The 26,499-nt window shown below is 49.9% G+C and overlaps 1 protein-coding gene across 1 annotated transcript in view; it reads right to left on the bottom strand.

Annotated features, from left to right (window-relative positions):
• KIF20B (kinesin family member 20B) overlaps positions 1-26,499 on the bottom strand; it is a 401,219-nt gene that overhangs the window by 298,667 nt on the left and 76,053 nt on the right. Inside the window, exons 6-8 of the mRNA XM_029610715.1 lie at positions 23,639-23,823; positions 5,862-5,928; positions 5,401-5,628 (exon numbers count right to left, since the gene is read on the bottom strand). Of these exons, the coding sequence (XP_029466575.1) occupies positions 5,401-5,628; positions 5,862-5,928; positions 23,639-23,823 (480 nt within the window). The remainder of the gene's footprint in view (positions 1-5,400; positions 5,629-5,861; positions 5,929-23,638; positions 23,824-26,499) is intronic.

The following is a 26,499-nucleotide window of genomic DNA, read 5'->3' as shown; positions in this document are numbered from 1 at the left end:
GCGGGGAAGAAAAGAAAGTATAATTCCTTGATTTCGGGAAGTGCGATCTCCACATATCAAGAACTCCTAGGTCGCGCATTAAGAGTTTGGGCTCCATTCTGGCCACTTTGGGGTCCAAGCTAACGCCCATGGAGGTGTCTATTCTGGGGTTGAGTGTGAGATTGAAATCCCCTCATTTGAGAAAGGAGAGAACCAGAGACACTGAAGCCCTATGAGGATCCACCCCTTGAAGCTGGCACCAGGCCTCGAAGACCTTCCATACATAAACATATGCCAGAGACTTGGAGTTTTCCGGGCCTGCGAGAGGGTGGAAATAACCGCCTCTGGATAACCTTTCTTCCTCAATTGCCGTCTCTCAAAAGCCAAGCCGCAAGACAAGCCCGATTGAAAAATATAGGTCCCTGGTGAAGGAGATTCGGAATATGACCAAGTTTGAGAGGGCCCTCCAAGGCCAGATTCACAAGGTCCGCGAACCAAGGCCTCCATGGCCACTCCAGTGCCACGATAATCATCCGTCCTGGGTGAAGTTCTATCCTCCAAAGAATTTTTCCCACCAGCGGCCATGGGGGAAACACATGAAGGAGGACATCATGTGGCCAAAGAATTACTAGGGCATCAACTCCCTCCACACCATAATCTCTTCTGCGACTGAAAAAGCGCATCGCCTTGGTATTTGTGTGAGTCGCCATCAAATCCATGTGATGTTCGCCCCACCTGCGACAGATCAGGCGTATGGCAGCATCAGAAAGCTCCCACTCTCCTGGGTCTAGCTGTTGTGGACTGAGGAAGTCCGCCTGCACGTTGGTCGATCTCACGATGTGACGCCGCCAACATTGCTAGATGCTGCTCTGCCTAGGACATCAGCTTCTCCACTTTGAATACTACGGGATGACTCCTGGTTCCTCCCTGCCGGTTGATGTAGGCTACAGTCATCGCATTGTCGGACAGGACTGACTGCCCAATTGTGCAGGAGGGGTAGGAAGCTCTGCAGAACCAGCCAGTTGGCTCTTGTTTCGAGACTATTGATCTACCAGGATGCTTCCACCGGAGACCACCGGCCCTGAACAGACTGAGTCTGGCATACTGATCCCCAACCGGTGAGATTGGCATCTGTTGTCACCACCATTCACTGGGGTATCACCAGATTCACCCTGCGCTCCAAGTTGTCCTAGGTGAGCCATCATGAAAGACTGGATCTGGCAACGCTGGTAAGTGGTAGCGGTAGGTGGAATTGTTCCAATAGTGGGTTCCAGCTTGACAGCAATGCAGCTTGAAGCGGCCTCATATGCGCAAAGTCCCACGGGACCATCTCCAAGGTCAAAGCCATGGAACCAAGAACCTGCAGGTAATCCCAGACCCCAGGCACAGAAGCTTGCAAAAGGCGGACTTGGCTGAGCAATTTGAGTATTCTGTCCTCTGAGGGGGAACACCTTGCCCTCTCGGGTATCGAAGCGCGCTCCCAAAACATTCAGGACCTGGGATGGGGTTAGATGGCTCTTGGAGAGGTTGACCACCCAGCCCAGAGACTTTAGGCGGTGGAGAACAACATCTACTGCCGTCAAGCATTGGTCGGCCGACTTCGCTCAGATGAACCAATTGTCCAGATAGGGATGCACCAGAACCACTTCCTTCCGCAGGACTGCCACCGCCACAACTTTGGTGAAGGTCTGTGGAGAAGTGGCAAGGCCAAATGGTAGAGCGCAAAATTGAAAATGTTGACAGAGAACCATAAACTGAGGTACCTCTGATGGTCCTTGCAAATCCCGATGTGGAGATAGGCTTTCCTCAGATCCAATATCACCAAGAATTTGCCCTGCTGTACAGCTGCGATGACCAACGGAGTGTCTCCATCCGGAAACACAGCACTTTGAGAGCCACATTCACTTTCTTTTAAGTCCATGATGGGCCGAAAAGTCCCCTCCTTTGTGACTACGAAGTAAATGGAGTAACTTCCCACTCCATGTTCTGATGGGGGGACCGGCACAATGGCCCCCAGACTTTGGAGGCACTCCAGGGTCTGACGAACGAGAACCACTTTTTCTGGGGACCCACAAGGGGACACCAGGAACAGGTTGCGTAGCAGACGAGCAAACTAATGCGTAGCCATGTTCTATCACACTGAGAACCCACTGGTCTGAAGTGATTTTGACCCACTCCTCGTAAGAGAGTCAGCTGACGCCCTATGACCAGGTCCAAGGAGTGGGCTAGCCAGAACTCATTGGGCAGCTTTCACGTCGCTGGGCCCCTGCCCAGAACTATCACGGGCTGATCTACATCCACAGTAGGCTTGTGACCAAGACTGGAAACTCCCTGAGGTCTGTCTTTGGCCCGCACCCTGCGCTCTGCCGGAAACGTCTTTGGCCACGAAAACGAGCTGATGGGAAAGCCTTCTATCTTCTGGGAGATTATGCACCTTATCCCCCAGCTGCTTTATTAGCTGCTCTAAGTCCTCTCCAAAGAGCAGTCTGCCTTTAAAAGGAAGAGCACCAAGCTGTGCCTTTAAAGATACATCCGCAGCCCAGTTACGGAGCCACAAGAGCCTCCTGGCAGAGACTGCCGACACCATTGTCCGCGACTATGTGCGAAGAAAGTCATAAAAAGCGTCCGTGCCATAAGCGACGGCAGCTTCCAGGCGTTCTGCCTGCTTAGACTCTTGGGGCTCCAAATCCTTGGCGCTGAGCAACTGCTGTACCCAGGAGAGGCCTGCACTGAGCATGTAGCTATTGCAGACCACAGCAAGAATACCCAGGGCAGAAACTTAAAAAATCCTCGAGATGACCCTTCCAGCTTCCGATCCTGGAGATCTTTCAACGCTGCCACTCCGGCCACTACTTCGTGACCACCAAAACGGACGCATCCACTTTCGGAACTCATAAGGGTTCCAAAATGTCTTCCAGAAGAGGATAGTTTGTCCATTGCTTTACCAACCTTCAGTCCAGTCTCTGGAGTGTCCCACTCCCGCGCCATCATTTGCTGCAACATGGAGTGGAGAGGAAATGTTTGAGCGGGGCTTCGCAGTCCCACTAAGAAGGGATCCACTTTGTCCGGACTTTGGTCCACGGGAGCTGCCACAATCCCCAGCTCCTGCAGAACGTGCGGGCTATGGGGGGGGGGGGGGGCCAGCTCTTCCTGACGGAATAGGCGGACTACTTTAGGGTCGTCACCCCCAAGGGGAGAATGATAGACTCATGTCCAGGGTCCTGACCATCTGAGGGCGGAGGAGGATACTCCTGACCCTGCTCGGACACGTCAGTCTCTACCTCCCGGGAAATTCCACACCACGCGGGGGTATGAATCATCTGGATTCATATTGCCGCCGGCAGATCCTCCTTCCTGGCCACCTTCCCAGGTAAGCCCTCGAGAACCTGATCACCGGGAAGTCCCCTCTTCTGAGCACCACTGGCCAAAAAGGCCTGGAGGATTAAAAGGATAAACTCGGGGGTTAAAAAAAAAAAAAAAAAACTGGCTCCCTAGAGACCCTCCCTGGGTACTGGGGCCCCCTTCAGAATGCCCCCATGCAGCCTCTGGGGCTAAAATTGGCAGGAGAGAGTGCCAGAGGAAAATCCCCTCCCCCTAAAGCTCTTGCCTCTGCCGTTTGAAGTGTCCAAAATGGCTGCCGTTCCCATGCTGAGAAGGAACAGATCGGCCTGCACATCAGCAACAGCTCTATCAGAGCCCAAGTGCTGTAATGAAACCAGCGCGGATAAGCTCGGGGAAGGCTCCCCATCAGGGAGACAAGTGCAGCAGTCAGCCAAATCCTGGCTCGAAAAACATTCCCCGCAGGGCGAGCAACAGTCTGAGCGGGGCATGCCACCGGAGGAGCCGTGACACCAAACGCAGACCGGCCCAGGGAAAACGGGGGGGGGGGGGGGGAGGCGCCCGACAAGACTCACCGTTGACCAAATACTCGCAGCCATCCTGCTGCCAGCAAACACTGCCACCCGCTCCAACAGCCTGCACTGTTTGCCTTTGTTTTTTTTAAACAAAGAGACAGCTCTCCCTTTTTTTTTCTGAAGAAAGGCAGAGGCTACAAGGCGGGGGTGGGGGGAATGAACTGGACTACCAGGTATCACCTCCCTGCACCCCAAAAGGAGCTAAAGATGGGGTTCCCAGCCCCTGTTCGCCCCTTGCGTGCGACCAGGGAGGATGGTCCCACCAAGACCTAACAAACTCCCCGGGAGGCCACTGCATTCCTAGGACTTCTGTTCTTCTTTTCCTTACTTGACTTTCTTTTTGTTTTGTTTTTGAGCTTGGGTCAGGACCACAGGTTTTGCACCACCTTCATCTGCTGGAGACAGAGAAATACTGAGGAGCAGCAGGTGGCACATCAGGTTTAGAGAGGGCGCTCTCTAAGTTCTCTGTCTCCATCTGCTGGAAGGGAGGCAAAACCCAGCTGTCTGGACTGATCTGGGCACGTACAGGGAACTTTAAATCTCCCTTTTTCCTTCATGCCCCTTACCAGTAATTTCGGGACATTTTAGAATAAGGATGGCAATCCCTAGCACACCTGCCAGACAGGCACCTTGGCTCTGCTGCTCAGTCAGCACACACACTGCCCTCTACAAGGCCATCCCCACTTTCAGCAACTGGGATACAAAGGGTAAGCCAGAATGCTCTGGGACAAGCCCATGTAGGAGGCACATTTCCATAGCTGTTCCCTATCCTGTCATTAAAATGTAGCCTTTAGTCACACAGATTATTCCTCTCTCCACAGTCGTCCACACCAGTATCTTCAAAGGAAATATTGCATCTCTTTTCTTTGACACTCAAACCTTATTGACCCCGTTTTAGAAGCACAAATCTGGTGGTCAGAAAAGGAGAAACAAAGATCCAGTTAAACATTTTCCCAACTCAGTTACAAAACGTTTCAAGTGAAGCTTTTTTTTTTATTTTTTATCATTTATTTTTGAGGGGGTAGTTTTTTTTTTTCTTCAAATGTTGGGCCCCATGGTTCTTTACTACTTTAAGGGTGTCTTCATAACAAAAAGTTATTCTTGCAAAGAGTAGCAAGGCATTTCAACTTACTCTGAAAGTTAGGAAAGCTAGAAGTGCTTTTCAAATGTGTATAACACACACATACCACTATACACTATCAGGAGGAAATAAGTAACATTTTCTCCTCAGTACCTGGAATAAAACCCTGAGAATTACAAAGAAAATTGTTCATGCTCACAAAGTTATGTTCTAGTGCAACAACCTCTTAGATAGGAGAATAACCAAACTGGGCTAGCTTAATTAAAAGTGACCAACTCATGCAGTTGAAAGCTTTAGAATTGCACATTTTCCAAGACACAGCAGAGGTATAGACAAAGGTCAAGAGGAAGATTTAATCAGACAAATTATAATGCATCAGGCATTTACAATAAAAATGAATGTTTGAATTATTATTATAAAACTTACCTTTGATAAAAGAACAGCCTTTAATGTCTTGAGCCAGGCGAAGTGTTTTTCTTTTGCTAAGCTTATCACTAGATATTGGATCCAGTAAGTCATAAATACATTCATTGTAAATCTCACAAAAGGAAACCCAGATGGAGAATTTTACAGAATTTGTCACACCCAAACCAAACTGATCTGATTCCTTTAAATGTTCTTCCAAGTTAGACAGGACAGAGTTCTGTATGCTACCTGCCAATATGAAGAAAGCAATATAGTCAATGCAGTAAGAAAGAAAAGGAACTCTAGCAAAAGCAAAGGCTTAGGAAAAAGATGTGCCTAACTACTTACAGGCAGTGACAAAATCCATAACATGTTGGGTTAGACAAAGGTCCATTGAGCCCAGAATCCTGTCTCTGTCCAAGTGGCTCCATCTTTAACTCAAAGGTTAGTGAAGCCATTATTTAGTTCCAAGTATAACTTACCTTCAAGAGAGCTATCAGTTTCTGAAGCAATTCTGCTGTTATGGCTACTATAGCTGTGAGACTCTACCTGCAAAATATAAAATAGGAAAATTAAATCTGAAAATGCACTGATCACCTCAAAAGCAAGGAGCAACCTTCTTCAAATGGTTGGTAAAGATTCTGCAACCACGAGGGGTCCCACTCCAGTCTTAACATCGAATTATAATTAAAACAAAAAAATAGAAGAAACCCAACTCCATAGGTGGGTGGGCAATTTCGTGAGGACTAACATCCTACTGTGCTCTGAGAAAACCTGTTCTCCTGCTGCCAAACTCAGAGGGTATAGAGCTTCCAACGCTCGTCAACTTTAAAACTTGCTTCTGGGGCATCCCATTCCAGGTCAATCAACTCCTGGATGGCTTCCAATAATGGAAAGTAGCAATAGGCTTTCTGTAAAGAAATCAGAATGGGATTCTTCTTTGGTTCCATCAGTCTGCCCCAGGAACTCCCAGCATCTTCAGGGGCTGGGAAACTAGGGCTGGCAATTCGTCTTTATGGAAAAGCCGTAACACGGGCCGATACGGTTCTAAACCGGGGGGTCCCATCTTCTAAGGAATCTGGATCCTCTTTTGTCCATGCTGTCTGGGTCCCTGCCAGGAATACCTTTGGTGAGTCAAGTCATGCCTCTAGGTCTGCTGATAGGACTGGGAGAGGGAAGGCTTACCAGCTGAGTTTTCGACTGGGCAGGGTCAAGTGAAGTAGCAGACTGCGCCTGTATAAAGGCTTGAAGGAATTCCACCCAAGAGAAGGTGGCCGGATCCACGCCTAGCCTAGAAGGTACTAGGGTAGGTGCCGCTAAGTTTCCCTCTCCCATGGATGACCCAGTCCCGGAGTTACTCAGATCAGAGGTACTTCCGGTTAAGGTTGTAGCTGACCCATCCTCTGAATGGGAGGAGCAGGGCTTAAAATCCTGTGAGGCCAATTCTCCTTGGGCTTCCTCACAGTGCTGATATAAGCAAGAAATCAGGTCAGACTGTGTAGCCCTAATATGACAAGCAGCACAGAGAGAAAAGTGATTGTTTTCTTTGCTGCTGGAGCCATTGGTGACAGTAACTGCATGTTGAGACGGCTTGCACTTAAGACTATGTGCACGGATTTTGGACACCTACGTGGGCCGCGAGGCACATGCACAGCCCTAGCACTCGGCTTTACTTGTATTCTGCGCCTAGTAAGTTGTGCGCGTATGTACGTGCACAGCCAACACATACTGGGCGTACCGAAGATCTATGGTGGGCAATACAGACCCAAAAACGCGCGCAAAATGGTGCCACCGCAGCTTACTGCATGGTATACCGACCAAGCCTAAAGCTGATCCTAGCCCACCGGACGCACACCTCTGAGGGATCTCTGAAATCACCTCAGGAATTCTCAACAGGAGAGCGGGGTTCAATCTTTTCTCCAGTTTAAAAGTAGAATTTCTTCTGCCAAAAAGGTACAGCAATTCCTGTAGGGAAAGCATGTCCGCATCTGCTGCGACTGAGAAATACTGAAGGGCTGTCAGTGCAGCACTGGTATCTACGGTGACATCAGCTTTGAAACCTGACTCCATCTCCATCTGCTGGCAGGAGAGCATAACCTATTGGCCCCAAGTCCATCTGGCTACACGCTAGGAAAAAGCAGAGAACATTTGCATTTCCCTAAAGTGGAAGTGCTGGTCTGTGCCGTCTCTAAGCAAACAACTATCCCAGTGGAGGCAACATAGAACAGGTGCCAACGTGCACAGCTAGAGCTGCTAGAACTGGGGTTGCAAGCCTGCACCCAAGAAAAGGGCCCAAGGCAGGAAGAGTTGGGTTTTTATGGCTGAAAAATATTACGGAGTAATGACTGACCAAAATGACTGTCACGTCCTCCATCTTTGTCCAGACAATAATGAAAGGCGAACATGTGGAGGGAACTCCAGGTCATTGCCCAGCATATCTTGTGAATTGGGACGGCAAGCAAGTGAGCCACCGAAACAGGCATGGTTCAAATGGAATGAGCCTTGAAGTGACCTTCAAGCTACAGTCCTGCTTGAGCACAGCAAAAGGAAATACAGTATGCTAGCCAATGGGATACGGTCTGCTTAGACACTGCAACTCCCAACCTGCTTTTGTCGAAGGAGATAAAAAGCTGAGTGGACAGGCGGTGAGGTGCCTTCTGTTCAAGGTAAAAGGCCAGGGCCCTTTTACAATCCAGAGAATGCAGTGCACGTTCACCCTGGTGGGCGTGCAGCCATGGGATAAAGGAAGGCAACACGATGGACTTATTGAGATAGAATTCCATGACCACTTTTGGAAGGAAATTCGGATGCGTACACAAGACCATCTTATGACAAAACTTTTATGGGGGAGAGGGTACGACACCAGAGCCTACAGCTCACTGACCCTGCATTCTGAAGTAAGCACCACTAAGAAGATGACCTTCCAGGATATGTACTTCAGATTGCAAGACTGCAAGGGCTCAAATGGAGCCTTCATGAGCTTGGACAGGACTACATTGAGCTCTCAGGAGACTGCTCGTATAAACCTCCCCACTAGCAGATGGGTGGAAATGGAAGCACCATCCCTCCCCTGATGGTATGCTTCGATGGCACCAAGGTGAACTCACCGAAGTTGTTTGCAAGCCAGACTGAGAAGTGCAATAGGTAGTCCAAAAGTTTCGGTGAGGAACAAGAGAAGGAATCCAGATTGCACTCAGCACACAAAGCTGAAAACTTCTTCCACTTGAGATTGTAAGATCTTCTCATGGAAGATTTCCTGGACTCCAAAAGGACTCTAGACACGCCTTCCGAAAGGTCCAGAGCCTGTATGGTCACCGGGTCAACATCCAAGCCATGAGAGACAAGGCTCATAGGTTGGCATGGCAAAGCTTTCCCTGGTCCTGAGAGATCAGGTCTGGTGCCATCCCCAGCCGGATTGGAGGGTGCGAGGCCAGCTCCCGTAGAAGAGGGAACCAGACCTGGCGAGGCCAAAAGGGTGCAACCAGGATCATGGTGCCTTGGACTTGTTGGAGCTTTTGGAGTGTTTTCAAGATCAGCGGAAGGGGAGGATAAGCATACAGCAGACCAGTGCCCCAGTGACGTGAAAAGGCTTCCAACACCAATCGTCCCAGTGAGCAGAATCTATCCACCTTCTTGTTCTCTGGGGAAGCAAACAGATCTATGTCTGGGTCCGCCATGGGCAAAAAATGCGGTTCGCTACCTCTTGATTCAGGGACAACTCGTGGGGTTGGAAGGCCTGACAGAGTCTGACAAGATGCTGTCCATCCCAGGGAGATATATGGCCTGGAGGAAGATGCCGTTGGAGGGCCCATGACCAGATCTGGACTGTCTCTTGGCAGAGGACCCTGTCCCTCCTTGCTTGTTCACATACCACATTGCCACCTGATTGTTTGTCTGAACCAGGACCACTTTTGTGTAGGTGCTCCCTGAATGCCTGTAAGGTGTAACGGATCGCTCACAACTCTAGGAAATTTATCTGGGAATACCTCTCCTGCAGGGACCAAAGACCATGTGTGTGTGAAGGCCTGCAACCGGGGTTCCCCAACCCATGTGAGTCATGTCCATGGTGAGGATGATTTGGGGCTGCAAGCCCCAGAAGGGCATCCCTCGCTCTAGATTGGACAGGGCGTCCCACCACAAGGGATTGCCGAAGGGGAGTGGTAATCATGACACGAGACCGAACATCCTGGGTGGCTTGGCACCACTGGGAATGTAACGTCCACTGCACTCTGCGCATGTGAAGCCGAGCGACAGAGTGATATGCAGTCAACGTCATACATCCCAGAGGTTCAGAAACTGGGGTGCCGAGACATGGGGGCAACAGGAGACTACTTGAGCTAGGGCAGCAAGGCCTTCTTCTGGATAGTGTCCAGCTGGCTGCAACGGCTGGAAATGGGATTTTGGATAGATCTTCAAAGGTGTGTATGGTGGACTGTATGGAACGCAGCACAGCCTGCCTGGAGTCCACTGAGAAAATTGTTCATTTAATCCTATTCTGTTTCCTGTCTGTAATTCTCGAAAGGACATGCCACCTATCCCATGACTTTTTACTTTTCCTAGAAGCCTCTCATGAGGAACTTTGTCAAACACCTTCTGAAAATCCAAATACACTACATTTACCAGTTCATCTTTCTACGTTTATTTACCCCTTCAAAAAAGTGAAGCAGATTTGTGAGGCAGTTGATGCCTTCCAGTGGTCTGATTTCGAAGAGGATGAGTGGTGTCAGTTTTTCGACTTCCCTCTCTGCATACCCTCAGACCTTCCCTGGGATAGATGGAGATGGGGAGGAACCCGACCAGGATCAAGAAGAGATTGAACTTCGCTCAGTCCTCTGTCCATACTTCAGGATTGAGGATCGGTAGCAGAGGGAATATCGAAAGGGGGAGGGGGGGGTTGTCAGACGCTGAGACTCCCTTCCCTTGCGGTATAGAAGTATCAGATGGTGACTGAGCCGATATTTTTTTTTTTTTTTTTTAAAGCAACAAACAGCTTTTCCGTTTTGCCTAAACACGCCTAATAGCCCTTAGGGGGTCATCTGGGTACAAAGATTGCAACCATGAAATCATACAATGCCCCTAGGCAGAGGAGACAGACCTCATGGGGTCTGTGATGGACATGGTCCACAGGCACTGGGGCATCAGCAAAAGCCAGACAATTCCAAATCGAAAAGAATGTGGCTTACGGTCGATGGCTGGCGGCCACCGGGAGGCAATACCATCGGTAACCAACCACGAAGTACCAGAAAAACTTACAAAAGCGAGGAAGAAAAAACCCCGAAAACAGAGGGACCCAGTGGAACGTGGGAAGGAAGAAAAAGCAGAGATGTATACCTATAACAGGTGCTCTCCTAGGACAACAGGATGTTAGTCCTCACATATGGGTGACATCAGATGGAGCCCAGTACGGAAAACTTGTCAAAGTTTCTAGAACTTTGACTGGCACATGAAGCATGCCACTATCCGAATGGCTATGTGGGGTCCCCCTTCAGTCTCAATCGAGTTACAAAAATAAGCTGAAAGGAAACCCAACTCCGCAGGGTGGTTGGCAGATCTCGTGACGACCAACATACTGCTGTCCTAGGAGGAAGACACCTGTTACAGGTAAGCAACTCTACTTTCTCCTAGGGCAAGCAGGAAGATAGTCCTCACATATGGGTGAATATGTAGCTGCAGGTTGCTTCCAAACGGAGCAAGCTAAGAAACAGGTGCCAACGGGCACAACCACCTAGGTGCTGTTGGTAAGAGAGAAAGACAGCCTGATCCTGAAAAACAGGGCCCTAGGCAGAAGTGTTGGGTTTAGACCTGAAAGAGGTTACAGAGTACAGACTGGCCAAAGCTACTATCCAGGTGGCAGTCTGTCCAAGCAATAGTGAGCTGTGAACGTATGGAAAAAAACTCCATGATGCAGCTCTGCAGATCTCAGTCATGGGAATGTCATGCAAGTTATCCACCAAAGTTGCCATAGCTCAGAGAGTGAGCCTTAACATGACCCTCAAGCTGCAATCCCATTCACGCATAGCAGAACGAGATGCAGTCTGCTAGCCACTTAGAAAAAGTGTTCTTGGCCACAGCAACTCCCATTCTGTTCTTATCAAACGAGATGAAGAGATGCATGGACTGTCTATGGCCTGTTCTCTCCAGGTAGAACATCAGGGCTCTCTTAAAATTCAAAGTATGCAAAGCCTGTTTTGCCTGGATGCAAATGAGTTCTCGGGAAGAAGGTAGGCAAGACAAACTGGTTCAGATGGAAATCTGACACCACCTTAGGCAAGAACTTAGGGTGAGTACAGAAAAACACCCCATCATGAAAGAACTTTGTATAAGGCGGGTACGTCACCAACGCCTGACGTTTGCTGACCTGACGTGCCTAGGTGACCACAACCAAGATGACGACCCTTCCAGGTCAGATATTTCAGGTTACATGTGAGCATAGGCTCAAAAGGGTCCTTCATGAGGTGAGCCAAGGCCACATTAAGTTCCCAGGACACAAGTGGAGGGTGCAGAGGGCTTCAACTGAAGAAGACCACGCGTAAACCACCAAACCAGTGGTTGCATTGAGATGAGCGTACCATTCACCCCTTGATGATAGCCCCAATGGCGCTGAGATGCACTCTGACCGAATTGGTCTTTAAACCAGCTTCCAAAAGGTGCAACAGATAATCCGAGAGCTTTAGAATGGAACAGGTAAACAGATCCAACTGATGCTGCTCACACGAGATGGTAAACCTCTTCCACTTCAGGCTGTATAAATGACTTTCTAGTCGAAGGCTTCCTGAAGGCAACCAGAACCTGGGAGACATTGTCAGACAGGGACTGCAAAACTAGCCTTTCAACACATTCAGGCCATCCGAGACAAAGCCCTGATGTTTGGATGACATCCTTCCCTGATCCTGCGCGACTAGGATTGGGGTGGTTCCCAGACTGATTGGGCTCCAGACTGAGAGGTCCTGCACGAATGGGAACCCAACCTGACGTGGCCAACAGGGGGCTAGGAGGATCATGGTTTCCCTGTCCTGCCAGAGCTTTAGGAAAGAGTCTTCAGCACCAGTAGAAGGGGAGGATATTCATACAGAAGCTCCTTGCCCCAATGGCGTGGAAAGGCATCAGAGGCTGGTTTGCCATTCTCCCAGTAAAGAGAGCAAAAGGACTCCATCTTGTTGCAGGCGAGGCAAACACATCCACATCTGGGGTTCCCCAAAGATGGAAGACCATGTTTGCCACTGCCGGGTCCAGAGACCACTCGTGGGGCCAAAAAGCCCAACTGAGCTGGTCTGCCACAACATTCTCCATTCCCGCTAGGTTCACAGCTCAAAGTAACATGTTCTGACAGTGGGCCCAGGACCAAATCTGAACCACTTCCTGGCACAGAAGGAACTATCCCGTGCCTCCTTGTTTGTTGATGTACCACATCGCTAACTGATTTTCGGTCTGGTTGAGGACTAATTTGGACACCAAGCATTCCCGGAAAGCCCACAGGCTGTAACGGATCGCTCGGAGCTCCGGGAAGTTGATCTGGTACTGAGCCTCCTGAGCTGACCACAGGCCCTAGGTGCGGAGCCCTTCTATGTGGGTACCCCACCCCAGTGTGGATACATCGGTGGTGAGGACACCTTGAAAGGAGGGGACTGAAAAAGAACCCCCTGCTCCAGATTGGCTAGGTCCTCCCACCAGGACAAGGAAATCTGGAGCAGCATGATAACATACGCACACTGAGGTCCTGGGAGGCCTGCCGCCACTGGGACGAGGGTCCACTGCACCTTGCGCATGTGTAAACAGGCAAAGGGAGTGACATGGACCGTGACAGCCATGTGACCCAAAAGGTGGAGCATAAGAAGGGTAGTGAACCACGGGCTACCACGCACCAAGCTCGCCAAGTACGCCAAGGTAAGTGCTCGGTCACAAGGGAGATAGGCCTTGCTCTCTGCTGTGTTCAGGCTGAAATCAGGCACAGGGATGGAGCCAGATGGGATTTCGGGTAGATGATGAACCAGAGACTCTCCAAAACCTGAATGGTTAAGCGCAGAGACTGAAGCGCTCCCTGTTGATTTGCTCTTGATGAGCCAGTTGTCTATGTAAGGGAACACCTGCGCCCCTAGACGGTGCAGGTGCACTGCTACTGGTGCTAGGCATTTGCTGAAGACATGCAGCACCAAGGACAAAGAGCAGCACCCTGTATTGAAAATGAATGAAGCCCACCAGGAAGTGGAGATATCTCTGATAACTGCGGGAGATCTTGATATGCATGTATGTATCCTTGAGATTGAGGGAGCAAAGCCAGTCTCCCTGCAAGAGGGGGATCAGAGTGCCAAGGGAGACCATCTTGAACTTCTCTCCTTTGAGAAAAGGATTCAGAGCCCTCACGTCCAGATTGGTATGGAGTCCCCCAGTCCCTTTGGGGATAAGGAAGTATTGGGAGTAAAACCCCACCCCCTGTTGCCACAGAGAAACTGGCTCGACCGCCCTGGAACAAATGAGGGCAGATAGCTCGGACAACAGGTTCTCCTGATGGGGAGACAGACCCCATGAGGGGTACAGGGGAACATCTCCAGGTGCATTCATGAAGTGTAAACGATACCCTCAGTGAACAATGGATAGGACCCAATCTGACGTGATCGCTAACTAGCGATTCAGAAAGAGGCACAAGCGAATCCGGCTCAGAGGGTATAGTGACTGGACTTGTGCTCCCTCTCCGCCAGAAAAACTCCATAGCAGGGCTCGGCTGAGGCGCTGGCTGGGGTCTAGGCATCCATGGCTGCTTGGATTGGCACCGGCTGACCCAAGGAGACCCGAGGATATTTCCTCTGACAGTAAAAAAACAAAAAAAAAAAAACCACCAAAAAAAACCACACAGTCTGGCACCTTGCTTCGCCGACCTGGCCAAGGAGGGGGGATTCAAGGTGCTAGCGGAAAGAATCCGGAGGAAGTCATGATGATCTTTTAGCTGAGTCATAGCATCTCAGACCTTATCTCCAAAAACATTATTCCCTGTACAGGGAAGGTCCACAAGTTTCTCCAGGACCTCTAACCGGAGATCGGAGGTTCTGAGCAAGGCCATTCTGAGGGCTCCAATGCCCACTACGGCAACTCAGACTGATGTCTCAAACACATATGTGGAACCCATCTCGTGCTTACCACACAAAGCCCTGCTGGACGAGTGCTAGGAATGTATCCTGCTGCTATTGAGGGAGGTGTTCCGCCAATTCTTGAACCTTCTTCCAGAGGTTCCAGGAGTATTGGGCCATATATAATTGGCAGGAGGCAATACAGGCTATTAGCATTGCCCTCGGAACACCTTCCTACCCAGTGCGTCCCATTCCCTACGGTCCCGGCCTGGAGGCGCGGATGCATGGGTTCGGGACCGCTTTGCCTTTTTGAGGACGGATTCCACTACCACCGATAGGTGGGGGAGTTCGTGTCGTTCAAACCCAAGGGACTTCTGAACGAGGTAGACAGCATCAGCCTTCCAGTTTACCGGAGACACTAAAATAGGATGTTCCCAAATATGCGGGAGCAACTCCTTGAAGACTTCATGCACGGGAACGGCTACCATCTCGTTCGGTGCATCCACAAACTGGAGGAACCGGCGATAGGTATAGCCCCCAAGGAGGGAGGCAACGATAGCCACCAGGGGACAGAGGAACTCCCGGGCACCAGCGCATAGGGAGGGAACGGACTAATACATCACGGCGTTTCAGCAGCAGTGCTAGGATCGAGGGAGTGACTCCAGCATCGGTGGAGGCACAGACGTGGCCTGAGGCTCGACACCCCTGAGGGCTCGGAGCACCAACTGAACCCTACGATCCAGCACCTCCTTGAAGGCCACCGTGGACAGGGTAGGTGGAGGATGAGCAGGAGCCTCCAAGATCACCCTCAAAAAGAGGGTGGGGGGAGAAAAAAAAAAGTCTGTGCCTGGCACAGACATGGGAATCTGTGGGGAGCGCCTCAGACTTCCGGGTTCAACTGAGGGTGAATCCTGGTTTCCACAGGGCCACTTTGGGGCAACATGGCCAATGCCAGCGCCATCCCAAAACCGGAGCCATGCCCAGATGGTGACCAGTGATGGTGTTTCCTCGATCTCCAGTGCTCAGCCTGGTCTTTCCCTGACGCAAAGGAGGGCGAAAAATCCTATGTCTTGGAACAAGAGGACACCAACGGTCAATCTCCGGCACCCCTCTCCAGAGGGGGAGCCTATGTGGGGGTAGACAGAGGAGGTTCCGTGTCCATAGGTTCCCCTCGACCTCACAGCGATGACGCCGGCGTGGAGGGCCCCGACTTCTTGGAGCCAAAATGTTTCTCCATTTTATCTAAACGAGTCAGACGACCCTTGGGAGTCATCTGGTCGCAAAAACTGCCTCCTCTGACACCATGCGATGCCCCAGGCACAGAATACAGACTTCATGCAGATCAGTCAAAGACATGGTCCGCAGGCACTGGGGGCATCGCCGGAAACCGGAGGAAGCCATGCCTCGAGCTATCAAGCGGACTATGCAGGATGGATACAGACATCAAAAAAAGCCACCGGAACCGGCCGCAAAGGAGGTAAAACTTACCGAGCCACCCCATTGACTAGGGGGGAGCCAGGGAAGGAGGACCCCACACGAAGGCAGCAAAAAAAATTGCAGGGAAACAAAAACTGAAGACAGAGCAGAGCTCCACCACCGCTACGTAACTGCACCGCGGAAAGAAATAGACTGAAGGAGGACCCCACATGTCCATGCAAAAAGTTGCATGCTGGGCTTGCTCAGTGTGTCAAAGTTCTAGAAAATGTGACAGAAGTTTTCCATGCCAGACTCCATCTGATGGAGTCACCCATGTGTGACAACTACCATCCTGCTTGTCCTTGGAGAAAACGTGATTTCTCACAGAAAAAGCACAAACTCCATGGCCGCAAGGCTTCAGCTTTGTGGAAAAAGACTGAAGAGGGACCCCACATGGATACATGGTTGGCAGCATGCTCAGTGTGACTGTCAAAGTTTCTAGAAATTGACAGAAGTTTTCCGTGTCGGGCTCCATCTTATGTCACCCATGTGTGAGGACTACCATCCTGCTTGTCCTTGGAGAACACTTTTTTCATATTTATGACATCTCTACTACTACTACGACGAATGATGTATGGAAGCAGTTAAGACTAGGAAACTTCTGTCAAAGCTTATAACACATTACTGATTTGATCATTAAATGCCTATTTTTTAAACTTCGAAAGTCTAAAATGAAGTCTCAAAAAGACTTTCCTTTCAAATTGAAGAGAGTCTGCTTATTCGCCTTGGGACTTCATGCTCATCTTAATTACTATTTTTTCTTTATTTTCATAAAACTTAAAAGTTCCGTTTGAGGAGCTGCCATGGAAGCAGCAAGAAAATAGAAAAGCAATGGGGGAGCAACTAGGCACGAAGCCAAAAGTTGAAAAAATTTAAGAGCCTGAGACATCTGAGCAGTAGTGCGGATGAAAAAAAGAAAGACTAAAGGGCCTCACAAGGCAGTGCACAAGGTCTCACATGCTCAGCTAACAAGCTCAGAATTTGCTTCATGTTGGAAGTCAAATGGCATTGCTCACACGTAATAGCTAATTGTTGCCCACTTGTCGACAGAGGAAGAGTCTAGTTTTCTAACAGCCCACAAAGTTAGTAAATACACACAAGTTGCACCAATTTTCTAAGCTAACCTCCATGTATGTTTTCTTTGAAAATTAAGCCACCAAAACTACCCGCACGCAATTATATCTGCTAACTTGAATACAGGCAATTTGTGGAAATTTACGCGCATATGTGAAAAGCCAGGGGTTTTCATGTGCACTGTAATTCCTTGTATTGCCCCAAGGCTTGCTTTCCCCCCAGAAAGAGCTCATTGCCCTTAAGCTAGCCAGCAAGTGTTCCAACTTTTACAACCCTGTAGTTTGAACTGAAGCTTGGAATGCCTGCTGAGGATACTTGGATAGCATATTTCCCTGAATCTTCAGGGAACTAAGATTGTAATACCCTGCAGTGCCATTGCTAAGAAAATCGTTTTGTGCCCAGATTTCCTTCAGACAGCCCACAAAAAACCAGCCCTGAAGTTGCTATAACTCTCCAGTCTTGCCTGAGAGTAGAGAAACAAGAACCTTGCCAAGATAGGAAAATTAGTTTCTTACCTGATAATTTTCGTTCCTGTAGTACCAAGGATCAGTCCAGGACACCTGGGTTGTGACTCCGCACCAGTAGATGGAGACAGACTAAAACTTGTGGGCGGAGCATATATGCCCCTGTGCCAGTCACAGCCCCTCAGTCATACGTAATGTCAAAGTAGAAAAGCCATAAGGCAACCATAGCTAACCATACAAACTTGCTATTTAAACGGAAAAAAATTCCAACACCCCTACAGGAACCAGACTCTCCAACCGGGAGAACGAATAAACAAGGGGTCAGCGCACTGAAAACAATAATGAGCGGACTCTCCGTTACTATAGCGCAGCACTGTGGGCGGGATCCTGGACTGATCCTTGGTACTACAGGAACGAAAATTATCAGGTAAGAAACTAATTTTCCTTTCCCTGTACGTACCAGGATCAGTCCAGGACACCTGGGATGTACCAGAGCTAACTTACCAAGGGTGGGAAGCAGAGAGTCCCGCTCGGAGTACCCTCTCTCCAAAACCCCCAGCTTCAGGAGCTTGAACATCCAACCGGTAATGTTTAATGAAGGTATGCAACGACTTCCAGGTAGCCGCCCTGCAAATCTCTTGAGGCGACACCTGAGTAGATTCCGCCCAAGACGCAGCGTGAGACCGCGTCGAATGAGCCCGAAGACCCACCGGCGGCGATTTTCCGCACAGAATGTACGCGGAACCAATGGCTTCCTTGAGCCAACGGGCAATGGTTGTGCGGGACGCCGCAGAACCTTTCTTTGGGCCCGAAGTCAACACAAACAGATGATCCGTCACCCGAAACGGGTTGGTAACCTCAAGATAGCGAAGAAGGGACCTCCGCACATCTAGCTTTCTCAAGTCTCTCGTTTTCGGGTCCGAAGACTCCCCAACCGCGAAAGCGGGGAGTTCAATCGATTGATTCAAATGGAAAGCCGACACGACCTTAGGAAGAAAGGAAGGAACCGTCCGCAAGGAAACCCCGGAATCGGAGGTGCGCAAGAAGGGCTCCCTACAGGACAATGCCTGTAATTCCGAAACACGACGGGCCGACGCAATCGCCACCAGGAATACAGTTTTTAACGTGAGATCCTTGAGCGTAGAACGTTTCAGGGGCTCAAACGGCGCGGAACATAAGGCAGAGAGCACCCAGTTGAGGTTCCAAGACGGGCAAGGGAGGCGCAAAGGAGGACGGAGGTGTTTAGCCCCCCGAAGAAAACGGGAGATATCCGGGTGAAGAGCCAGAGAGACTCCCCGGACCTTACCTCGCAAACACCCAAGCGCCGCCACTTGAACCCGAAGGGAATTGCACACTAAGCCTTTGGCGAGCCCCGCCTGGAGAAACGCCAAAATATCGGAAATAGAAGCGGAAGTGGGATCCAGACCCCGCTCCACGCACCATTCCTCAAAGACGACCCAGACCCGAACATAAGCTAGGGATGTAGACTGCTTTCTGGATCTCAGCAACGTAGCAACGACCGCATCAGAGTAGCCTTTTCTTTTCAAGCGATACCTCTCAAAAGCCATGCCGTGAGACAGAAGTGATCCGCATCCTCCAAACAGACGGGGCCCTGCCGAAGAAGCCCCGCGAACCCCTGAAGTCGAAGGGGTGCAGCCACCGACAACTGGACTAAGTCCGCAAACCAGGGACGGCGCAGCCACTCCGGCGCCACCATGATCACGTTGGACGGGTGCAATTCTATGCGCCGCAGAATCTTGCCGATCATGGGCCACGGTGGGAACACATACAGAAGCACTCCCGCCGGCCAGGGAAGCACCAACGCATCGACTCCCTCTGCGCCCCTTTCGCGACGTCGACTGTAAAATCTCGGAGCCTTTGCATTGTGCCACGTGGCCATCAGATCCATGTGGGGCATTCCCCAAGTCTTGCAGATGAAGAGAAACGCCTCGTCCGCCAGCTCCCACTCTCCGGGATCCAGGCGGTGACGGCTGAGAAAATCCGCCTGTACGTTGTCGACTCCTGCGATGTGGGACGCAGCGAGATGGCTGAGATGCCGCTCTGCCCAGAGCATCAAGAGCCGCGCCTCCTCCGCCACTAGAGGACTTCTTGTCCCGCCCTGGCGATTGATGTAAGCCACGGTGGTAGCGTTGTCCGACAATACCCGGACCGCCCGTCCGCGTACTAGGGGTAGAAAGGCATGCAGCGCCAGAAGGACCGCTCTGGTCTCCAGCCGGTTGATAGACCACCGGGTCTGCGACTCTGACCACAGACCCTGAACCGACTTCCCTTGGCCCACTGCCCCCCAGCCGGAAAGACTGGCATCCGTGGACACCACCGTCCAGTCGGGCACCATAAGGGACACGCCACAGGAGAGATGTGTGGAATCCAGCCACCAGCTCAGGCTGGATCGCGCCTTCCCCTCGAGAGGTAGATAGAACTCCTCTGAAACTGGTTTCCAGCAGGAAAGCAATGAGGACTGCAGCGGTCGTAGATGAGCGAACGCCCAAGGGACTAACGCCAGCGTGGATGCCATAGATCCCAGAACCGTCAGGTAATCGCAGACTCGTGGCCGGTGTAGCGACAGAAGACGTAGTACCTGAGACTGCAGTTTGCATATTCGTTCCTGAGAGAGAATCACCTTGCCTCGTTTCGTGTCGAAAAGGGCTCCAAGATACTCCAAGGACTGAGAAGGTTCGAGATGACTCTTGTTGTAGTTGACCACCCAGCCCAGGGACTGCAAGAGCTGTAACACCCTGGCCACCGCCTGCCGACACAGACTGAGACTTCGCCCGGATCAGCCAATCGTCGAGGTAAGGGTGAACCAGCAGGCCTTCCCGTCGCAACTGCGCCGCTACGACCACCATCACTTTCGTGAATGTCCGAGGCGCTGTCGCCAGGCCGAACGGGAGCGCCCGGAACTGGAAGTGCCTGCCCAGAATGCAAAACCGCAGGAACTGCTGATACGCTGGATGGATGCCCACATGAAGGTTTGCTTCTGTGAGATCTAGGGACGCCAGGAATTCGCCGGGGCGCACTGACGCGATCACGGAACGAATGGTTTCCATCTTGAAATGAGGGACCCGAAGGCATCTGTTGACTCCCTTCAGATCCAGAATGGGGCGGAAAGAGCCGTCTTTCTTGGGGACTATGAAGTAAATGGAGTAACGGCCCTTGCCGTACTGATTGGCCGGAACCGGAGAGATGGCTCCCAAGCTTTCTAGTCTTTGGATGGTGTCTAGCACCGCCGCCTTCTTCTTGGGATCCTTGCAGGGTGAGACCAGAAATTTGTCCGCTGGGATGCGAGCAAAATCTAACTCGTAGCCGTGTCTTATCACGTCGAGGACCCACTGATCCGACGTCATGCTGGCCCATTCCTCGAGGAAGAAGGAGAGACGCGCCCCCACGTTTGGAACAACGTGCCGAGGACGCGAGGAGGGATGGGCCGGCCGAACTTCATTGTGAAGGCTTGGACCCCGCACCAGACGGAGCCCCTCCTTGCCGGCCAAAACGTTTGCCCCGAAAGGACTGCTGCCACTGAACGTTCCGCGAGGACGACGGTCTATACGTGGGTCCAGAGGATCTTTGCGGTCTGGACTTCCTGGGCCCCCGGAACCGGGCTCTTCCTGAGAAGGAAGATCGCGGCCGGGCCCTATCCTCCGGCAGCTTAAACGCTCGATTCTCACCCAGGGAAACCATCAAATCGTCTAACTCCTTGCCGAATAGCAATTTCCCCTTAAATGGCAATGCCCCGAGGTGAGCCTTGGAAGAGCCATCCGCTGCCCAGTTGCGCAGCCAAAGAAGACGCCGCGCCGACACCGCTGCCACCATGGAGCGAGCTGAGGTGCGCAAAAGATCATGGAGAGCATCAGCCCCATAGGCAATGGCCGCCTCCAACCTGTCTGCTTGAGAAGCCTCCTCTGCAGAGAGATCCGCATTCGCCTGAAGGACTTGAGCCCAGCGCAGACTAGCCCGCATAGCAAAATTCATGCAAATGGCGGCCCGCACTCCTAGGGCAGAAACCTCGAAAATCTTTTTGAGTTGAACCTCCAACTTCCGGTCTTGAATATCCCGGAGGGTTGCTCCCGTGACCGGGATGGTAGACCTTTGGAAGCCGGAGGAGCTCCAGCGCGTCCTCCGGCAAAGGGTAAAGCTTGTCCATGGCTTTGCTGACCTTCAGACCCAACTCCTGAGTATCCCATTCCTTGAAGAGGATATCCGTGGCCGAAAAATGAAAAGGAAAAGCGACCGCCGGCCCTGTGAGCCCGAGCAGAACGGGATCCATATTTGCCTCCTGGCGGACCACCACCGGAGGGGCTTCAATCCCCAACTCCTGGAGAATGGCCGGGATAAGCGGCGACAGTTCCTCCCTACGGAACAAACGCACCACCTTGGGGTCATCCCCGTCGACGGCCTGTGCTCCTTTCCCTGTACTGGGCTGCGCGGAGCCATCTGACGCTGCCGTCCCGGCCCGGGCTCCTCAGAGGCCTCCGTGTCCGCCCCGGCGGATTCTTCGGACTCCGAGTCCTGCGGCACCCCTCGCGGAAGCCGCTTGCTCCGGTCCTCGCCCTGGGCGACCTTCGCCGCCCTCCTGGCCGGCTTCTTCTTCGGCGGGGACCGGTGGACCCGCGCGCGCGCGAGGCGTCCCCCCGGCTGTGCTTACTTCGCCTATATCGGAGCACCTTGCGCAGCAAAAGCACCAAAACCTCTGAGAACTCGCCTGAATCCGAGGAATCGTTTTCCGAAGTCCCCCGGGACCGGGGCCCCTCCGAGGGGCCCTCCCCCGCCGCACCCCGCTGCGGGGATAGCTCAGGGGGCAAGACCGAGGCCCCCCACCGTCTCGCGCGAGACTACCCGGCCGGTGGACAAGATGGCCGCCACTCCCGCAGAAATCGGGAAAGGATCAGAAGGCCTGTCAGGGGCTCCCCCCACCTGCGACGGCGATCGTGCCACCCGGGAACGGGCCCCCCGAGGTGCCCCCGCTGATCCCTCGTCTCCCGGGACGCAGTCCGAGTAAAGGCCGTCTCGGGAGAGACGCGCGCGCGCCGAGCCGCAGGCCCTGCACTGCGAGCCGCGCAGCATGGCTGAAACCGCGGGAAAGAAAAGTACACGCCGAAAAACAATGAGGGACGCTGAAAAAAATTAGAAAATCACCGCGGCAGAAAACGGCAACCTCCCCCCTGCCGACGATGCCCCCCCCTTGAGCGGAACGGAGCGCAACGCCAGGAAACGGAGAGCCGACAGAAAATAAAAATAAAACACTTTTTTTTTTTTTTTTTTTTTTTTTTTACAGAAAAAAACGCTGTCCCTGGTCCTGAAAAGCCCTATGTCCTGCAGGGGTGAGTGAACCGGGCTCCCCGGTGTCACCCCTGACGCTGCTACTAGACCAGCCGGGTCCTCGACCCTAGCAGCGGCCTCAACCTGGGGAGGGTAGTCCCCTCAGGACCTCTCAACTCCCCAGGGAGGCAGGGCAACCGGGACTAAACTAAACAATTAAACAAACCTCAATTTGCAGAAAAAAACCCAAATAGGCCTAATAGAAAATAAAAGCCAAAAGCGAACCTGACAACAAAACCAGAATCAGGCCCGACAGGGCTGTGACCAGACCTGCACCACCTACTGGAGACAGAGTAAGACTGAGGGGCTGTGACTGGCACAGGGGCATATATGCTCCGCCCACAAGTTTTAGTCTGTCTCCATCTACTGGTGCGGAGTCACAACCCAGGTGTCCTGGACTGATCCTGGTACGTACAGGGAACTTGTTGTAGTTCTACACTTCCTTCTGAGGACAGCCACTCCTAAACCTCCCAGACACTGCCTAAATACAGAGAAACTTGTCTAGCACTAAATGTATAATCTGTTTTCTCTGTTGCTGTCTTCAAATTATTAAAAATTAAAAAAAATATATAAACTTTAGTTGTGACTATACCAGCAGTTTTTTAAATTTAGTCTATAGATACACTCAGATCAAGCCCTTTAATTCAAGCAATGCTAAGAAAATTCAGAAGGAAAAAAATCACTTTGAAGACCTGAAATGCAGGGACCCAACTATGATGGCACCTTGCCAAAACTGCATCTTCAAAATTATGGCACCAAGACACCTTCTGAATTAGTTTACTAAGTTCAACCTGTTAAAATTTTTTTTTTTTTTTTTTTTTTTTTGCATTAAGAATTCTTCCATACCTCTTTTGATTGACGAAGTATGGTATTTTTAATATCAATTTCATTTCTCACTTGATCATCTGTTAATCTTGTGTACTCCCTACATCTCTGAGGTTTCAGATCCATTCTTGAATACAGTCTGCCTTGAATATTATCAAATAGCATATTCATTGACCTTGGCAAAAAACCAGCATCAGTTTCTGTGCCTAAAAGAAAAAAAAATAAAATATATAAAAAAAATTTATATATATACATATATACACATATACATATATACACAATGAAAGTTAGCCATGGTAGTTAGTTTCTTTGCAGCTGACAAAAGAAGCCGTGAGTGATCCACTCTCCCTTAGTTTTACATGCAGCTCATCTCACTTCTTTTGCAAAGCACAAATCTATTGCAAAAATGTTTACTACACACACGAGTCAGTTTAGATGTGTCAAAATTCCCTGATTCCGGGTTAACCATTTTGGACTTGTGAGCTCTAAAACCTTACAGCTAAGACAGCTAGGAAAACATGAATCCCCACAAGGAAAAGGTGAAATATTTAAAAAAAAACATGAGATTTGAGATACTTCTTTTGGGCATGTTCCAAGATAAAGATATTTTGGAAAAAAGTGTTATTTGGAAAGAGTTACTACATTAGTTCTAGTATTTGCTATATCTGCAGCCCTGTTCAGGAAGATCCATTTTCTACGGCGGAGAGAAGATGGAAAAGGAAGGTACTAGTGCTGGCGAGACAACAGGATCCTCCCATTACTTTCTGGAAAAATAAAATACATAATTTGTTGGTAATTGAACAGATATCTTGTAAACTTTTACATCCACAAAGTAAAAAGCTTACTTTGGATACATTGGTTCCATACATCATGACTCTTCCTTAAAAACAAACACTCAGTCAGCTTTTGAATGATTTCTAAAGAAATGTGATGGTTTAATTTTATGGGTCTTTGATGTCCTTATCTTTTGTATGTTCAATTAGGACTGCCTATTATCTAAAGAGGGGAAGGAGGGACTCAGGAGATGGGCGGCTAGGGTGAATTAAGGAATGAATACCTGGATTGATGTTAATAGGATTGTTTGCTCTGATTTTCATTGTATGATTGTATACTTGGAAGTGGAAATCAATAAAACCATGAGAAATATTGGTATGCTTATTAGTAATTCAAAGTTTAAACAAGAAGTTCCATGCAGAACTAATGAAACTTGCTTTTCAGAATGTGCACACACATTCAGTCGTATGTCTGGATTTAAAAAAATAAAAAAAGCCACACAACTTGTGAGGGTCCTGTTTGAGCCCTCTGTCCTCAAACGTTGGTGCACAAAAAAAAAAAAAAAACAACAACCCACTAAACACAAAAGTTATTGGGGTATGACAGACATACCAAGTGGTCTCATAAGCCATCTTTTCTTTGGAAAGGAGACTAAAATATGAATACTATGCACTTGGTTAAACAATACTACTACTTAAAAAAAAAAAGATGAGCACTGCCTGAAGCCAGTATTGTCCTTTAACTTTCCAGAAATGTACTACAAAAACACAGCAAGTCAAATCAACAAGGTAGACTGTTGTGCAAACCTGTACCAAACCCAAATATGAAATTGTTGCATAAAGCAAAATTGCTTACCTTGTAATAGGTGTTATCCCAGGACAGCAGGATGTAGTCCTCACATATGGGTGACGTCACTGAACGGAGCCCAGGCGGGAAAACTTTCTGTCAAAGTTTCTAGAAACTTTTGACTGGCCCAGTGAGGCCACTGAGCATGCCCAGCATGCTATGATATTCTCTGCCACAGGTGTCTCTCTTCAGTCTAGTATGTAGCAAAAGCATTAGCAAAAAAGAATAATAAAATAGAAGGCCCAACTCCGCGGGGTGGCGGGTGGGTTCTGTGAGGACTACATCCTGCTGTCCTGGGATAACACCTATTACAAGGTAAGCAATTTTGCTTTATCCCAGGACAAGCAGGATGCTAGTCCTCACATATGGGTGAATAGCGAGCTAGAGGCTGAGTCATTGTGTAGTGCAATGTTTTTGTTGAATGAGTCAGCCGAAGATCACAGCAGTTCGGTTGTAGTAGGAGTTGGGTTTAAGCTGGAAACAAGGTCTTTAAGACAGATTGTCCATAGGCTGAATCCTGTCTTCCTTGCTTGTCCAAACAGTAATGAGCTGCAAATGTGTGAAGAGAACTCCATGTTGCTGCTTTACATATGTCAAGTATTGGCACTGAACGATAGTGTGCAACTGAAGTTGATATTGCCCTTACTGCATGTGCTTTTACTCGCCCTTGGAGAGGAAGGTCTGCTTTCTCATAGCAAAACTGTATGCAATCTGCTAACCAGTTTGATAGAGTATGTTTACCCACTGCATTACCTGGTTTGTTTGGGTCATAGGAAACAAAGAGTTGATTGGATTTCCTGTGAACTGCAGTGCGGTTTAAGTAGAAAGACAGAGTACGCTTGCAATCCAAGGTGTGTAAGGCTCTTTCCCCTTGGTGAGAGTGAGGTCTTGGAAAGAATGTGGGTAAAACTATGGATTGGTTCAAGTGGAATTCCGTAACTACCTTAGGAAGGAATTTAGGATGAGTACGGAGAACCACTCTGTCATGTAAGAACTTAGTGTAGGGTTCATATGTGACAAGTGCTTGTAACTCACTAACCCTTCTAGCTGATGTAATGGCTATGAGGAAGATAGTTTTCCATGTAAGAAATTTCAGGTCACTGGAATCAATGGGTTCAAAGGGAGAACGCATGAGTCTAGATAGAACCAAATTTAGATCCCATTGAGTGACTGGGTGTCTAATTGGTGGTTTCAGAAGAATTAAACCTCATATAAATCTTTTTACGAGAGGTTGTGTAGAAATAGGTGCATTTGATACTTGA

Source organism: Rhinatrema bivittatum, chromosome 7 (genome assembly GCF_901001135.1).
Source record: "Rhinatrema bivittatum chromosome 7, aRhiBiv1.1, whole genome shotgun sequence".
NCBI classification, from domain to species: Eukaryota; Metazoa; Chordata; class Amphibia; order Gymnophiona; family Rhinatrematidae; genus Rhinatrema; species Rhinatrema bivittatum.
The sequence above is the reverse complement of the archived record's forward strand: the minus strand, read 5'-3'. Positions and strand labels throughout refer to the sequence as shown.